Source organism: Sander lucioperca, chromosome 9 (genome assembly GCF_008315115.2).
Source record: "Sander lucioperca isolate FBNREF2018 chromosome 9, SLUC_FBN_1.2, whole genome shotgun sequence".
Classification (NCBI taxonomy): domain Eukaryota; kingdom Metazoa; phylum Chordata; class Actinopteri; order Perciformes; family Percidae; genus Sander; species Sander lucioperca.
The window spans coordinates 13,152,787-13,169,274 of NC_050181.1; the positions used below are offsets into that span (position 1 = coordinate 13,152,787).

General features: G+C 40.5%; 1 protein-coding gene across 1 annotated transcript in view; it reads left to right on the top strand.

The window, feature by feature from the left end:
- LOC116037233 (collagen alpha-4(IV) chain-like) overlaps positions 1 to 16,488 on the top strand; it is a 31,131-nt gene that overhangs the window by 10,053 nt on the left and 4,590 nt on the right. The window contains exons 9-38 of the mRNA XM_031281033.2: positions 155 to 190; positions 369 to 431; positions 617 to 652; positions 744 to 785; positions 943 to 1,026; positions 1,130 to 1,174; positions 1,258 to 1,329; positions 1,412 to 1,456; positions 1,545 to 1,598; positions 2,029 to 2,092; positions 2,450 to 2,554; positions 2,723 to 2,881; positions 3,098 to 3,106; positions 3,224 to 3,313; positions 3,551 to 3,702; positions 3,823 to 3,895; positions 4,932 to 5,038; positions 5,150 to 5,333; positions 5,433 to 5,504; positions 5,651 to 5,758; positions 5,919 to 6,137; positions 6,385 to 6,549; positions 6,768 to 6,935; positions 10,419 to 10,562; positions 10,916 to 11,026; positions 11,160 to 11,338; positions 13,177 to 13,240; positions 13,508 to 13,582; positions 14,960 to 15,067; positions 15,928 to 16,035. Coding sequence (XP_031136893.2) covers positions 155 to 190; positions 369 to 431; positions 617 to 652; positions 744 to 785; positions 943 to 1,026; positions 1,130 to 1,174; positions 1,258 to 1,329; positions 1,412 to 1,456; positions 1,545 to 1,598; positions 2,029 to 2,092; positions 2,450 to 2,554; positions 2,723 to 2,881; positions 3,098 to 3,106; positions 3,224 to 3,313; positions 3,551 to 3,702; positions 3,823 to 3,895; positions 4,932 to 5,038; positions 5,150 to 5,333; positions 5,433 to 5,504; positions 5,651 to 5,758; positions 5,919 to 6,137; positions 6,385 to 6,549; positions 6,768 to 6,935; positions 10,419 to 10,562; positions 10,916 to 11,026; positions 11,160 to 11,338; positions 13,177 to 13,240; positions 13,508 to 13,582; positions 14,960 to 15,067; positions 15,928 to 16,035 — 2,941 coding nt within the window. The remainder of the gene's footprint in view (positions 1 to 154; positions 191 to 368; positions 432 to 616; positions 653 to 743; positions 786 to 942; positions 1,027 to 1,129; positions 1,175 to 1,257; positions 1,330 to 1,411; positions 1,457 to 1,544; positions 1,599 to 2,028; positions 2,093 to 2,449; positions 2,555 to 2,722; positions 2,882 to 3,097; positions 3,107 to 3,223; positions 3,314 to 3,550; positions 3,703 to 3,822; positions 3,896 to 4,931; positions 5,039 to 5,149; positions 5,334 to 5,432; positions 5,505 to 5,650; positions 5,759 to 5,918; positions 6,138 to 6,384; positions 6,550 to 6,767; positions 6,936 to 10,418; positions 10,563 to 10,915; positions 11,027 to 11,159; positions 11,339 to 13,176; positions 13,241 to 13,507; positions 13,583 to 14,959; positions 15,068 to 15,927; positions 16,036 to 16,488) is intronic.

Sequence of the window (16,488 nt, forward strand, 5' to 3'; positions counted from 1 at the left end):
AAGTTCCCCTAGTCTGGAGAGGCTCAGATAATGATGGACTGGGCTTCACCAATGTCAGAACCCACTTTATAATTATTTGCAATTACCAGTGTTTGTAAATATTCTCATCTTCAGTTTGTCATTGTTTTCATCTTTGTTTAATTTTGTCTTGCAGGGGGAGCATGGTAGGGATGGACAACGTGGGCGACCTGTATGTGTTCTTTTCATATTTTGGCAGTAAAGCAGTATTCCTCAGTAATATTCAGCTAATAGATGAACCAGCGATTGCATGCTTTAAATCTTACACTGTGCTTGGAGTTAAGTCGACTCAACTTCATGTTTTACTCTTTAACCTTGTGTAATTATTATTATTATTTTTTTTAACTCAGGGAAGACAAGGTGACATTGGGCCTAAAGGCCACACTGGCCCTCCTGGCCCTCTTGGACTTGAGGTGAAAAAGTCTTCACTTTTTGTACATATTTTGTCTTTTATATTACTTATAATTAAGACCATTATATTACTGTACATGCACAGTATGCAGCAATATGTTAGACCACTTATATTCATGATCTACATTACAAGAAGAAATGCAGTGCCTTATATTGTATTTCAAAATGTGTGTGTGATTACATTTAGGGCTTGGAAGGACCTAAAGGTGTGAGAGGACTACCAGTGAGTCATCTGTACACACACACCAACAAACACAAACACACACACACACACACACACACACACACACATTAAACTTTTGGTTGTTGTGTAGGGCGACCCCGGAGGATCACTGCCAGGAGCTGAAGGTGAAGATGTAAGAAACCATTTTGGCCTTTGACAGCTATGTGCTTCGGTTGTGTGTGTGTGTGTGTGTGTGTGTGTGTGTGTGTGTGTGTGTGTGTGTGTGTGCGTGCGTGCGTGTGTTGTGTGTGTAAAGCAAACGTCTTCACCCCTTTAATTCCATATTCCAGGGTGAGCAAGGCCCACCTGGCCCAGAAGGACCAGAAGAAGTCATAGAATCCCCTCCAATAAGTACTGAGTCCAAAGGTTACAAGGTGAAGACAAAGATCTCATTTGTACTTATACAATCTTGATTTTTTTTACTGCATAGATTTGTATAAAAATATTTTTTTCTTTATTTTATTTTCTGCTTCTCAGGGAGACAAGGGGCTTCCTGGACCATGTGGACCAAAGGGCACACGCGTGAGTTTCATCCCATATGTCAGCATATAGGTATGTCTGAGAGAAAAAGAAAGGTATTGTATTTGCATTTTCTTCCTTATCAGGGAGGTAGGGGAGATGTCTTCACCCAAGGAATTAAAGGAGAGCAAGGAATCCTTGGTTTTCCTGGAGTTAGGGTAGGTGTGACTTACACATCAGACTGAAATAAGCTTTTTAGACAGACACATACAATATTCACACCATTGTTTCCATCTCTAGGGTTCTCCAGGATTTCCTGGTAGAGATGGACCACCAGGACCTGAGGTATACCTGTAATATGAGGCCTAAGCCTTCCCTTATGTTACTTTACAAAGGCAATTTCTTTAGGTTAAAACCATTTACATATTTTCAGGGTTTGCCTGGAGAGGAAGGATTTCCAGGTCTCATTGGAAGAACGGGACCAAAGGTGAGCTTTACATAAACATCAAAGGATTGTGCATCACAATTTGAACCTAATTAGAAAGCTTGTGTCAGGTGCAAACAAAAGCCAATTTTATGGCAAAATTGATCATTATATTGTACACGTAAAGTGCTACTCTGAAGTAAAACTTAAAGGACTCAGTTTGATATTGAGGACATGGATTTATATTCTCCAGCAGGACAGATGCTTGCTGGAATCTTGGTGATACATTTGTTCCCCTTACAATTAGTGTTGTATTTCAAATATAGGAACAAAGTAGTCTTATCTGCTGCCCTCTGGTGGTTGCAAAGTGTGATTATCACTTTTACTGGACCAATGATCTTTGATCCCTTTTCTCATTTTTAGAAATATTCTGGACATCAGTGGCATTGTCTATTCATGACTATGTTTGGGTCTCTGTCTGTGTATCCAACAGGGTTACCCAGGAGATCCAGGTTTCCCCGGTCCCCTGCACTTTCAAAATGGAAGTGATGCCAGAGGTGAGACCACAGCAGTAGCTACACTCTGCTCATTGGTTGAGCTATGTGTGGCCACTAGTAGCACTATCCTATTATACATTTGTTATTTGATGATAATAGCACAATCTCTTGAATTAAAGAACAATAGTTAACAACCTTAGTATTTAGTCTAGTTTACTGGGCTGCTAAGAAACATATGTTTTAAATATTAAACACATTTCTCCCAAAACATGGTTTAATACACTGCTTTTACTTGGAATTAAATGAATGGCTAAATCCTTAGACCCTGCTGTTATGTTAGTAAATAACCATAATTACTGTATGAGAAAGAGAGTGTGTTATTGATTATTTCATGGTTCTATGTCTGTAATGGTTCAGGTGTTAAAGGTGACCGTGGGTATCCCGGACTGGCTGGACCCACAGGTGACCCTGGGTACATGGGCGTGCCTGGCCCACCTGGCCCACCAGGGTTAACAATACCAGGTCAGAGGTGTTCTCTGGTCTCTTACTTTCAGGATCCTCCTGACTTCATATATATCATGGAGTATATCACTCACTCTGATCAGGATTTGACGATCAGTTAGAAACTGAGTGAGTCAGTCTCGATCCTATCATATTTGAAGTTTCATGTCGCCTCTCACACCTTTCTAGAAGAGCTTGGTCTGCCTGGGCCACAAGGGTCTCCCGGTCCCAAGGGCTACAAGGGAGAGCCGGGAGGGTATGACTATGTTGAAAATCTTTTTCCGGGAACAAAGGGAACTAAAGGACTCATCGGAGATAAAGGTGTCAGAGGCCTCCCAGGTCCTCCAGGTATATTAAAACTTTCTTCCTAAAAGAGTGAGAGAGTATATGTGTTAGCCATTTACAAATGTAGTTTCATTATTTAAAATTTGAATAAGTTTAAGCTAGTGTTTTGTGCATGTTTATTTGAATGTTTACTTACTTTCTTTGTGCGTGTGTGTGTGTGTGTGTGTGTGTGTGTGTGTGTGTGTGTGTGCGTGCATATGATGTGGCATACTTGATCAGGATGTGGAGGTGAGTTTTCAAGTCCTTCTGATGAAAGAAGTCCACTAATTCATGCATTCAAACGACTGAACGCTGAAGTTTTTAATTCATGTTGCTCAATTTTTGTGGATGCTTATTAATCCACAGATTACTACTGTGAGCCTGGGGACCCAGGGGACCCTGGTGACAAAGGAAGCAAAGGATCTCCTGGAAACCAAGGGTTCAAAGGGATTAAAGGTGATCTGTGATTCTTTATAAGCATTAGTGGATCCCACAAGCAGAGATTGTGTCCTTCTCTGTGTCAACTGACCTCAGGTGGAATCTAAATACATCCTGAGGGGATTTACTGGAACAGATTTTTGATTTAGTATTTAGTATAAGTTTATAGAGTAAAGTTTTTATAGCGTATAGTTGTACAGTATATGAACACGCTGCATCATAGCCATTCCTTTTTGTCATCTGTGTCTCCTACAGGTTGTCAAGGGGATTGTAACTGTAGAGCTGGTGATGAAAGCGAAGGGCCCCCTGGTCCACCTGGTTATCCAGGATCTCCTGGGTTACCTGGAACTCAAGGACTTAAAGGAGACCCAGGACTGAAAGGAAGTGATGGTCCAAGAGGCCCACAAGTAAGGACAGCAGGAGTCAAATTAACTATTAATTACATTTTCTAAAACATGTATAAAAGTCTGTTCTTCGTAATAGCCACAGAAACATAGTTTTGTCTTTGACTTTGTGATTTCTTGCAGGGCTTTAAAGGAATTCCGGGTTTAAAAGGTCACAAGGGTCAAAAAGGTCACACTTTTGTGGAAGATGTTAAAGGTAAGCACCTGTTATCATCAAAGCTATACTATACACAGTATTATTATACAAGCAAAGTGTACAGGTATGTTAAATGCTTAGAAACATCAGCTCCCCAGAGGATGGGAGAATTTAAGGTCAAGATATATTCAATTATTTATGTTTACCTAGTCTCGCATTACCAGATCTATCTCCACAGCGCTGTGGAGTAAGGTCTGGGTACACCACACTTAGATTCTAGGATAGGAGAAAAAAACACTGGGTTGTTTGCATTTCTTTAAACCAATCACAATCGTCTTGGACAGCGCTAAGCTCGACGGTGGCTCTGCAAAATTAGTCTCTGGAAGGAACTTGTTTTGGGGGAATATTTGCACCCCGCAAAAGAAAATGCCACATACAATATTAAACATACAATACAGTACCACAAGCTATTTAAATTAGGTAGATACATGCTTTAAAGTAATTTGCTCTTACCAGTGTTTCGCTGTGTGTACTTTGTCCACAGCAATCCCCACCAATCAGTCCCAAAGCGTTCCAGTTAGAGAGTAAATGCCGTAACATATTTTATGTAAATCTTTACAATCATTCACTGAAAGATCCAAGCAGGCCTGCCTTGTTGCCAATCCAAATGTTCTTCAAAACGTGCCATTTTCAGCATGGAGCTTGCTAGCTTGAAGTTTGTTTGTCCTTTCCCCAAACAAACACATTTTGAGAACGGTAACACACAGAGAGTGCAAGGTGAGGGACATCCGGCGCATCAGGCTTTATCCTGGAAATGTACTTCCGTTAATCCAGACTAATGTTCACCAAACACTACAATAAGGCAATCACAGTGCACTATATTCTGCGCAGACTGACAGTCTGTTGAGTAAAACGGATGCTTGAAACTTGATGATGCTTGATGCTTAAAAACTAAGTTGGATTTGTCTGTTGGTAACTTTGTGCTTTTTTTTTTTAGTCAAATAAGAAAACAAAGATCTCTGTTTTATACATACCTTTACCAAAGGTTATTCAACATTGATAGCCTAACATCTACAGTTTATTTTGTTGTTGAAAGGTGCCAAGGGCAACCAAGGAGTCCCTGGACCTTCTGGTCCTCCTGGATCAAGTGGTGCGCCAGGACCAAATGGACGCCCTGGCCTTGTAGGGAACCCTGGACCACCGGTGAGTGTGTACATTTTACTGTACATGTAATTTATGGAACAGAATTTTTTTTCCACTTTGCTACATTCCGTTTTGGTTATGCAGTTATGGTATCAGGTAACATTTTTGCAGGGTGCTGGATATGTAGGATTACCTGGTCCCAAAGGTGACCCTGGTGTTGCTGGACCCAAAGGGTTATCAGGGTCTATAGGCCCCCCAGGTCCTGGCTATCCAGGCGCTAAGGGGCTACCTGGACTTAAAGGTCATCAGGGAGGTCCTGGCTCCTTAGGAATTCCTGGACAACCAGGCCCTAGAGGTCAGAGACTCGGTTCAACTCAGTTTCTGTTAAAACACCTGTTCCCACATTACACCAGGTGTCATGGGCTCAAGAAGCATGTTGTACTTGTGTCACCAGGTGAAACTGAGCCATGCTGTCATGATAATGCGATTGGATTACCTGGTCGCAAGGGTGAGCCCGGTTCACCGGGTAAGTCTTACGTGTTACGCATATTTAATATTATATTAAAAAAACAATATGAAGCCATCATGGAAAAGAAAATAGGGTTTATGGCCCATAAAACATTGTCGGTCCATGTTGCAAGTCAACCTTAAGTTTTCTTTGGCCCCTTGTAGGGATTTCAGGCAAGCCGGGAAGAGATGGACCTCCTGGAAGTCTGGGACACCCAGGCCCGAAAGGCATGAAAGGAGATGGCAGTGAAACTGGAGGGATTGGACTGCCAGGTAACAACTCTCTAAACTGTTGTCAAATTAAAATGATACCCACATTTTGAAAGGATCATCAAGCACTCACACTGCAGAAACATTGTCAGTTAATGATCATTTATCCAGTTGAAAGGGTTGTTTAAACACTTATACTGTAGGTCTCTGTTATTTGTAAAAGGACCTCCAGGTTTTAATGGGGATCCAGGTGAGCCTGGTCCCAGGGGTGTCAGCCTGGATGGCCCTTCAGGCCCTCCTGGGTTACCAGGACACCCAGGCAGGAAGGGTGCCCCAGGAGATGTCACCTCTGCCAGGCCAGGTGCTACTGGCCCACCTGGTCGCCCTGGGGCTCAGGGGACAAAAGGACGCCATGGCATTCCTGGAAACCCAGGTTCTCCAGGTAAGTTTCACTTATATTTAGGTGAACACAAACTAACCACTCAATAACTTAGGCTTCAGTTAATGTAGCCTATATAAATGTGCTACACAAATAAAGTTATTATTATTATATATTATTATTATTATTATTATTATTGTTATTATTATTATATCACAGGGAAAAAAGCAGATTTAGTCAGTTTACAGTGTACCTCCCATTCTTTACTGAACATTGGAATTGGTTGACCATCTGTGCATTATAATTACAGGTGCAGAAGGCCGATCTGGACAACCTGGTTGGAAAGGAGAGCCAGGAGCCGACGGTGACCCTGGGGCCACTGGTCCCCCAGGCCCACCCTGCACTTTGTGTGACCTGATTGGAATCCCAGGCCCTCCAGGCCCTACAGGAAACCCCGGACACAGGGGAGTACCAGGTGAGCACACAGCAGCAGCTAGCAATGTATGCAGCAAGTATGTCTCTATGTCACTCTTGGTACGGCCCCTCCCTCTGCGCACTCCGGATGTCCATCTGAATGTACCCTAAAAATGTCAAGATTAATTCCAGAGTAAATTCATGAATATTTATTTGTGAGGCCACCATCTAACCATCCATGAACACATTTCTCTCATTGAATTATATAATGTTGCATAGGCTACCCTGGTCAAAAGGGTCTTAAGGGAGCTATAGGTCGACCTGGTCATGGAGAGAGGGGTCCACAAGGTTTCCCTGGCCCTCCCGGGTTGCCAGGCCCAGCTGGACCAAGAGGCCCCACAGGCCCCTCAGGAGATTCTGGCTCCGATGGCTGGCCAGGACTGAAAGGTGAACCACTGGTCTGTCTCGATAGGAAACACTTTTGAAAAGCATTATGTTTTTACCTGAGCATTCAAAATCATGTAAAAACGTAGATAACACTTTATAATAACCATCATCAATGGATTGTAAATTGATAGTTCACTTCAGTTAATAGTCATTCTAGTGTTAACAAACAATGAAATGATGAATATAAGTAATATAGTTTGTTATTTCATCATTAATTTTGTGTAATATAAAATATTTATAACATTATATATATAGGTAATACTTTGTCTATGGTTGATAATTATTTTGTAAATAAATAAATATAAAGCGTCAAGTATCATTCATTTGGCACCATTAATTCTCTTTTTGGTGATCTATAAAATAGATGATTATTTCATTATTAGTGCACTGATAATAGCTCTCTAAATAATGTCTATGCTTTATAAAGTATTTATTAACCACTTACAAGTTATTATAATTATCAGTTGCAACTTTATAATAGCCATCCAACTAATGTTTACAAATTATTTCTTAAAGGTTTACAAATAATGTGTTAATCATTAAATATTGCATATACTATATAAAGTTTAATGGTGTGTGTGTGTGCAACAATAAACTGTTAAAACGTTAATTATAGCATCACAAACGTTAGTAATTATGATATCATTGTTTGTTAACAGAAAAAGAACTATTCACTTTTTAAAAGTAATTAAATAATGAATTAACTATCATTTTACCATTTATAAGTGATGGTTAGATGCATGTTGTTGTAGTCAGCATCTGTTCACACGGCCTCCAGACCCTGACAGTGAACCCAACCTCTGATTGCTACATTTCCCATCACCACCACCAGCATCGCACGCCAAGCTGGAGGTGTTGTGTAACTGACCAATTATTCATCCCCTACACCAGGGGTATCAAACTTAACCACACTAAGAGCCACACACTGGAAAAAGAGAATCACATCAAGGGCCGGACATGTGAAGTTTAATGACATGCTTTTGTTTCATTGAAAAGGTCAAATATCGTTGTCTTTATTACTGCATGTCTGTTTTTTTCTACATTTTTGTAGCTTTTTTTCCATCAATTTTGTTGTTTTTTTTTTCTGACTTTTTGTGGCTTTCTCAGAAGTTTTTGTCATTTTTTAAAGTGCCCATATTATGAAGAAATCCCTTTTTCTGGGATTTGGGGTGTTATTTTGTGTCTCTGGTGCTTCCAGACGCATACAAACTTTGAAAAAAAAACATCTATGCTGTTTTGAGTGAGATAAGGGTTTCTGAATGTGTCCTGCATTCAGTCTCCGGGTGAGCTGTTCAAAATCTGCACGGCTTTCTACGTCACTAGCCGAAACGAGGGGCCTAAGGGGCTAACCGTTAGCATGCTAGCGCTAGCATGCTAGCTCGTTCTCAATGGCAAAACACTGCTACAACACACACAAATGTACCCTAATCTACAAAATAAATTGTATAGAACTACTTACATGTCCCTGTTCTGCAGGTATTCCACGCAAAGTTGGAAGTGCGCCCTCGTTTAGAAGAAGTCTCCTGGCTAATCCTGCCTTGTACAGGCCGAAGTTGGAGAAACAGCTAGCTAGCTCATGATATCCTTACCTAGCGACTGCGCATGTGCGACTGACAACAAAGATGTTACAGAAGTTGAGAGGTCTCACTCTGTAGCTAAAACAGAGACCTGACACAGGGTGAAAAGAGGAGCTGCAGCAATGTGCAGTACAACAAAAATATGGTGTTTCTTGAAAATTAAACCATGTAAACCTATTCTGATACAATCTCAAATTACAATTATGAACCTGAAAATGAGCATAATATGGCCACTTAAAAATGTACACTTTGAGTCACATCTTCATCGTCATAAAGCCCTATTGAGTACAAGGTTATTATAGTTTTGCATTTTTCATTAGTTTTTATTTTTATTTCGTTTTGACTTTTTGTTTTCAAATTCAGTTTAGTTTTAATTAGTTTTTATAGTGGGTTTGCTAGTTTAGTTTAGTTTTTATTTTTTGAAAATGCTTAGTTTTAGTTTAGTTTTTATTAGTTTTAGTCTTAGTTTTAGTCTTTTTTTGTGATATGGGTTATATGTCGGGGGATTCAAAAAGGTCAGAAAAAGTATTGTGTAATAATAACTCAACAAAAACATCATACAATTTTAGAAATATGTATTCACAATGTATTCAACAATAACACCAGTAAATAAAATGTAGCCTACATATGGTCATAAATATGTAAACAGTCTACACAAGACGCAGTATGTGCAAAATGTACAAGTGACGTGTTCCAGGAAAAAAACCTAAATAGCCAACAGACTAAAGAAGACATACATCAACAGGTGTTTTCAACTTTGGTTTGAGTAAAGTGGCGAACTTTTTGAAGTCAATCGAGTCACACAGTTGTGTAGACATCCCAGTATCAATCCACATATTAACCCACGCTTCCTCACGTTTTTGGTGTTCCTGCGTATTTACTAACCAGCAGCTGTCAGGTCGCCGATGAAAGCCTTCCTGTAGTGTTCTCTGTCATGCTGCAGCTGGCCCTGTATCCATACATCCATGTCCTGTATCCATACATCCATACCCTGTACCCATACATCCATGCCCGTAACGTTACCGGGGTTAGCTTCTGTTTCGGGGAAAGGGGGCTTTGCGTTCTTCTTTACCTTGTTAAGGTAAGCTAGGTTAGCCTCCTAGCTTGTGTGCGCTTCTCAAATGTACTTTCCAATTCGTGGGATTTTCCCCTGTAATAAATTGACAGCATATTTTACCACCTTCCACTGCAAGGTGCTTTTTTATCTGATACAGTCATAATCAAATAGGACTGCCGCTTTCTTCCGACTTTCGGTACCGCTATGATAGCACGGAGCCACGGACATGTTGTGTTCAATTTGACGTGGAATGTCGGAATTTCTGGATTCCCAGTCGGAAACTATACATGTCTACGGGAAATGTCATGGTCGGAGAGATATAACGTTATTTTCTCTATGAAAGATCAACAAAGACGAAAACTAAGGACATTTACTCGATCATTTTATTTTATTTTTGTTAGTTTTGCAAAAGACATTACAGTTTTAGTTTAGTTATCGTTTTTTGTAATGCCTCGTTTTTATTTTTATTTCAGTTAACGACAATGTTTTTTCCCACCTAGTTTTCGTTATTTCGTTCGTTTTCGTTAACGATTATAACCTTGATTGAGTATGAATTTAGCAATTCAAGCATAACAATGATAAAAAAAATTACTAGCAACCTGTTTACTGTCTGAATATGAAACTCTGCTTTTGGTCTGGCGCACAGCTAGGCCGGCCAAAATCTATTGTCGACCTAAATTGATACACGGGCCAGATCTAAATCTGCAAGGGGCCAGATTTGGCCCGCGGGCCTTGAGTTTGACGCATGTGCCCTACACTGAAACCTAGTCTAGATTTGATCAACAATGCTATGTATCTGTAAACTAGTATGTCCTGTTGTGAAAGGAGACTTTCTATCAATTCATCCAGGTGAAAGGGGGTTCCCAGGCAGGCCTGGCACCCTAGGTTTGCCAGGTCGTCCTGGACCTCCAGGTCCTCCAGGAAAACAGGGAGAGAGAGGCTTTTATGGTCGCCCAGGTGACACTGGATACCCAGGACAGCCTGGTATTAAAGGTACGTCTCTGGTTACATACACATGTGTCTGATAGCTACACTCAGTCTTGCCAGGTGCCATGGCCTAATGTGTTTTAATAATTGTAAATATTTGTCCAACAAGCAGGAAATCATCAAAATGTGAAAATATGATGTCTCGATTTGTTGTAATATACAATCTTAATATAATATATTTTCAGTAAATATGAATGCTAGTCCACTTGGACTTGACAAGGTTGTCCACAACAGTTTGACAACAGGCTGTATACAGCTACAGTCGTGGCTATGCAGCTACAACACTAGATAAGGATGACTAAGGATGATGTATTATTTAAGTTTTTGAGCATTCTATCTCAACTGTGTGCTCCATCCAGGTGAACGTGGTCCACCGGGATTAAGAGGACCAACTTGTCCCGGGAATGTAACAAAAGGCCCACCAGGAGCTCCAGGAGAGATGGGTCAACCCGGACTACGAGGACCTGAAGGCAATCTTTTTTATTTAAACTGGATGATTTCTTGAATTCCCAGTCACTTCACGTTCACTTTACAAAGACTTACTATAGATTGTGATGAATAGCACAGAACTACATTTGTTTCATTTTGTTTTGTTGCTTACAGGCTCAAAGGGTGCAAGGGGAGTGCCAGGTGCTTCAGGTCCTAATGGATTCCCTGGTTCGCCAGGGTTTAAAGGCAGCACTGGTGCTCCAGGCAGGCCAGGATTATCAGGACCTCCTGGATACCCTGGAAACAAAGGTTTCCCTGGTCCCAGGGGATATCCTGGACATGATGGAGATCGGGTACACAATGGATCTAATTCTTCTGTGTCTGTGCTCAGTTTTTTTTTTTTTCATATCTGGCTTCCACTTGAGTCACACATTGTACCAGCATCATATCACTTCTGATAATTCCAACAGTCTGTAATGAACAGCCATTGTGTGGCAGGAGACTTTTGTCATCTTTTGTGAGGACTACGGCATGGATTTAAGTTAAAGGCTAGTCCTAGACTGCTTATGTTATAATTGTCACGTCATAATCCACCTGTTGGTTTCTATTGGCCGCCAGACTGGAGTTAAGGATTAGTCACTCAGTTGACAGTTCATTTGTAGACAATTAAGATGCGGACAAAACATGAACACAACTTGGTGGGTTGACGTCACGACAAATCAGAAACCCAATCCTCTTCCACTGACTGTCAGTCAGTCTCTCACTAGTCTCGCATTGCCAGACCTTCCTCCACAGCGCTGCAAAGGAGGGTCTGGCTAGTCACACAGCATTCTGGGATGGTAGAAAAAAAACATGCTCTGGTTTATTGGCATTTCTTTAAACCAATCACAATCGTCTTGGGCGGTGCTGAGCGCCAGACGGAGCCCCGGTGCCGCTGCAAAATAGCCTCAGGAAGGAACTTGTTTTGGTGGAACGTGTACGTTTAAAGGTTGTTTTAGTCTTGCAACAGAAAACTCAGATTGGACAGATAGTCTGGCTAACTGTCTGGATTTACCCTGCAGACATCTGAGGAGCAGTTAAAGCTACAATGTGTAAGAATTACTCCATCTAGCGTTGAGATCATATATCGCAATTAACTCTCTCTCGCCACGCAGTATTGCAGCTACGGTAGCCTTCACGTTTCAAAAAGCGAAGGTGTACAAAAGGCCGTCTATCAGCCGTTGTTGTTGGAGTTCATGCGTTCTCTTAATACATCCATGAGTTCATGTCGGAGAGTGGCGTGGACGCGCACTTCACACCACGAGCGGGCACGCATGCCACCCAATGGAAAGGAGAGAGAAAGAAGATAATTAACTAGTTGGGATTTGGTGTGTGCCTCCAAAGCAGCTCCAATGTTCACTCTTTTTTCTGATGACACCGGTCTCTTGCTCTTTTCAATATCCGTTTTCTTTTTCTGGGCGAAGAAGAAGCCTGAAATTTCGATTTTGAATACGTGTGGTCCTCCATGTTTCCTTCTTCAAACTTACCGGGGCCGGGAAGCGACGATACCCATTAGCAGCAGCTGTGAGTCGAAAACACGAAAGGCAGAGCAGTATAGCCTGTATGTCCCTTACCGGCTAACGTATTTCAAGATGCCGCATCATTATGGAGCGTCTACCCCACTTCATGCAAGCGCAAATGTAAAATTCCAAGCTAATAGGAATACTTGAAATTGATGGTGGTGGTCAATATTCATGAAAAAAGACAAGTTTGTGAAGGGCAATACAGACTTTGAACTATGATAATGAACAACTACAAACGTTAAACACTGGGGCTTTAACAATAGTCCTCATGAATCCACCGGAGTTTAAAATGTCAACACAAAGAAAGCGGAAGGTAACGGACATCTGGCGGAATTTCCGGCGGCACCGGAGCAAACCTGGAAGTGGAGCGATATAGACTAGTCTCTCACTGAGACTGTTCCACCGCAACATGTCCTTCCAGTCTGCTTCACCTCCTCTTTTGCAGACTCTGCGACGCGGGTAAGCCACACCCACCCCAGCCCAGCGGCCAATAGAAACCAACAGGTGGATTATGACGTGACATCATCTACCGATGAATACATAGATTAGTGGCTTTACGGTACATTTATTATGGTTGTCAGTCTCAGGAGTGATGGTAAATAGTTTTAATGTGTTGATGTCTGTTAAAGGGAGATCCAGGGCCTTGGGGAGAATCGGGTATCCCAGGGTTACTGGGAATTTCAGGAGCCAAGGGTGAGTCAGAAGAGAGAGATAATGATTGAATGATTCTGAGGTAGCTGCTGTATGAAGAAAAAGTTTATGAAACAGGATGTGAATCCACAGCAGTCTGGATCATTTACAATTGTGTCTGGTTCATCAAAACAATATGGTATATTGTTATGATAAGTGCAAATGCAGTTAAGAATGTAAAATAATAAAGCCCAATGCAATCTCTCAGGATTTGACATCTGTGTCATTTAGTTGGACTAAACTAATGAAAGCTGTCCAACTCTGTTCCAGGTGAGCCAGGAGAGTCTTCTGGACAACCTGGTCCACCTGGACCCAAAGGACTGCCAGGGGAGGATGGACCCAGTGGTGAGTTTAGCAAACGCCACACTGAACAGAAGACCTACTTAGAAATGACTTCAAATGATGAGGAGGGACTTGAATTCTTTTTTTAGTTAACCTTGTCTTGAAGGGGGTTTCTCAGTTTCTTAGACCAGTGATTCCCAACTACGTGTACGTGTACCCCAAGGGGGACTTTTGCACTTGCCAGAGGGTACGTGGAAAGATAGGGGAGTAGAATATATCCACATATTAACATTAGGTCAACTGTAACACCTGAACATGTTGCAGTTATGTAAGAGTGTGTGAAAGCTAGTTAGCATGCAAGCACAGACGTTTAGCTAAAAGTAATGAATAAATGGTAGAAATAACTAGTTAAAAGTAATGACTAAACCGATCGAATGATTAGCTAAAAGCAATGAAGAAACTCTAAAAAAATTTAAAGTTCAAATAGTTGGCTAACGGTTAAAATGAGCTAAAAGTAATGGTTTAAAGTAACATTAATGGATATATGGTTGAAACTAGAGCCTGACCGATACATCGGCGGGCCGATATTATCGGCCGATATTAGCCGTTTTCCAAACTATCGGTATCGGCATTTATAATGGCAGATAAATGAATATTTAAAATATAAAATAAATACGGACGAAACACCCTTCAACCATGTTATGAGTGTTGGCGTTATAGTTTGGTAGAGTTTGTCCACCAGAGGGCCCTCTACAACATCCCTGTTGGCAACACTCGTGTTAAACCCTTTTCATTTTCAGTTTCATATCTTAAGTTTGTATTTTTATACATTTGATTTATCAGAACTTTAATATATTTTGATGTTCCTCTGTTCTGTTGTGACAATAAAACAAACAAGTTTATTTTTAAACTGCATTATCATATTATTTTAGTGAGGACTCATAAATAACTACAAATAACTAATGTTAGGGAAATCTGTTTATGTTTTGTTACGTGTTTCTGGATTTAAAATATATATATATATATATATATATATATCGGCCGATATATCGGAATATCGGATTTTTAAATCCCCCAATATTTGTATCAATATCGGCCTTAAAAATCCTTTATCGGTCGTCTCTAGTTGAAACATTCAGTTTCACTCCAAGTGGTAGTAGTCTAGAAGCTTTGTAGTAGTAGGATTGCTGACCAAACCAACCGGAATATTGACAGTTCAATTGTTTGAAACAATTACAAATATCCACTTTTATATAATGAATAGTGTACATTTGGAACATACATGGGGAATTAATGACGGGGTACGCAAGTTCATCTGACAGGGCTGTGGGGGGTACCCAAGACAAAAAGGTTGGGAACCACTGTCTTAGACTATATACAATACTGTAAGTGGATGTATAACTGGAAATACATTTTTGTGCACAAAATAATTCCCTTTAGTGCCCAGAGGGAGTCCAGGAGATCTAGGGGACCCAGGACCCCCGGGAAGGTCAGGTCAGCCTGGACAACCAGGCATTGGTGGGGAACCAGGAAGACAAGGAGGACCAGGTAATTTCCAGTGAAGATTTAAATCAGAGAACGAAAGTACTGCACCAATCATTTGAAAAGTGGATAAATGAAGGAATGTTGCGGTTGTTCACTTTTGATCTTAGGAATGTATAACTTAAGGCCAGATTCAGTTATGTATATATATATATATATATATATATATATATATATATATATATATATAAACACACATAAATAATAAATATAAAACACACATAAATAAACACACATAAATTGTCAATCAATGGCAATAAATTGGTTTCAGTTTTCCACTATCTTCAAATTTTTAATGATAATTTGTACAAATTCTCGTTTACTCCTCCCGCCGTTAAAACGATATGACTTAATTCTTAAATTGTGTTTATGCCCTCAAGTAGTTTCAATCTTGTGCTTTTCATGGAGTTATTTTGTGAAATAAAAATTTACATTTAATGGATTCCTCTGTGTCATTATCTGCAAATAGGTATAAGAATAGACTTAGAAATGCCCTGCTGTCTAAACTATGTGTTTTTTAAGGGAAAAAAGATAACTCTTAGTGAACTGTTGTTTTTACTGTAAACATGGCAGTTATTTCTGTTTCTCTACATGCATTTTTTTTTCATTACATTTTTATGATTTTACATAAAATGTACTTTTGATTTTGTACGTCTACATTGGGGTATGTCCTTTGGTTGTGGTTTTTATATAAGCCTACCACACCCTCACATATTTTTGTATTTCTTCAATGTAATTGGTTTTTTATGTTCTGTGAAAAAAATAATAAACTAAACTAAACTTTGTGTGTACATGTTGATTTGAGCTCTTTTGTGTGTGTGTGTGTGTGTGTGTGTGTGTGTGTGTGTGTGTGTGTCTCTCTGCAGGCTACCCTGGGCCTCTGGGCCCATCAGGCCGGCCAGGTCTTCCAGGTCTTCCAGGCGATCGTGGAGGTCCGGGACCACCAGGCCCCCCTGGTCCAAATGGGCCTTCAGGTACCAACCTAATCTCAGTTGTTTCTCCCATATTTGGATAGGCAGGGTAAAGGCATTGTAATGTCTACTATGGTATTTGTATTGGCTATGTAACGGCAATATACATTTGTGTTGTTTAATTAATGGTAAATTACAGGTTTGTAGTTCTGTTGCTTAAAACCTTTCATAGTTTCTGCCTTCAGCACAAATGTATCCAAGTAGATGATGTGTTAGTGCTGCTTGACCTTGGAATTCCACAAGTTGCCATGTGGAAGACTTGTATCATGTGGACACAGCGACAGTGTTGTTGTCATTACTTAGAATTCCTCATGGGGGAGACAGCAACTACGCACTATAGCTTTAAAAGACTCTGCTTTATTTCAGATCTCACCCTATGTATTTGAAATTTCCACCACAGCTATCACTTGAATTCTGTGTCAAAGGGGTTCTAAGATTGCTGCCAATAACCTACTG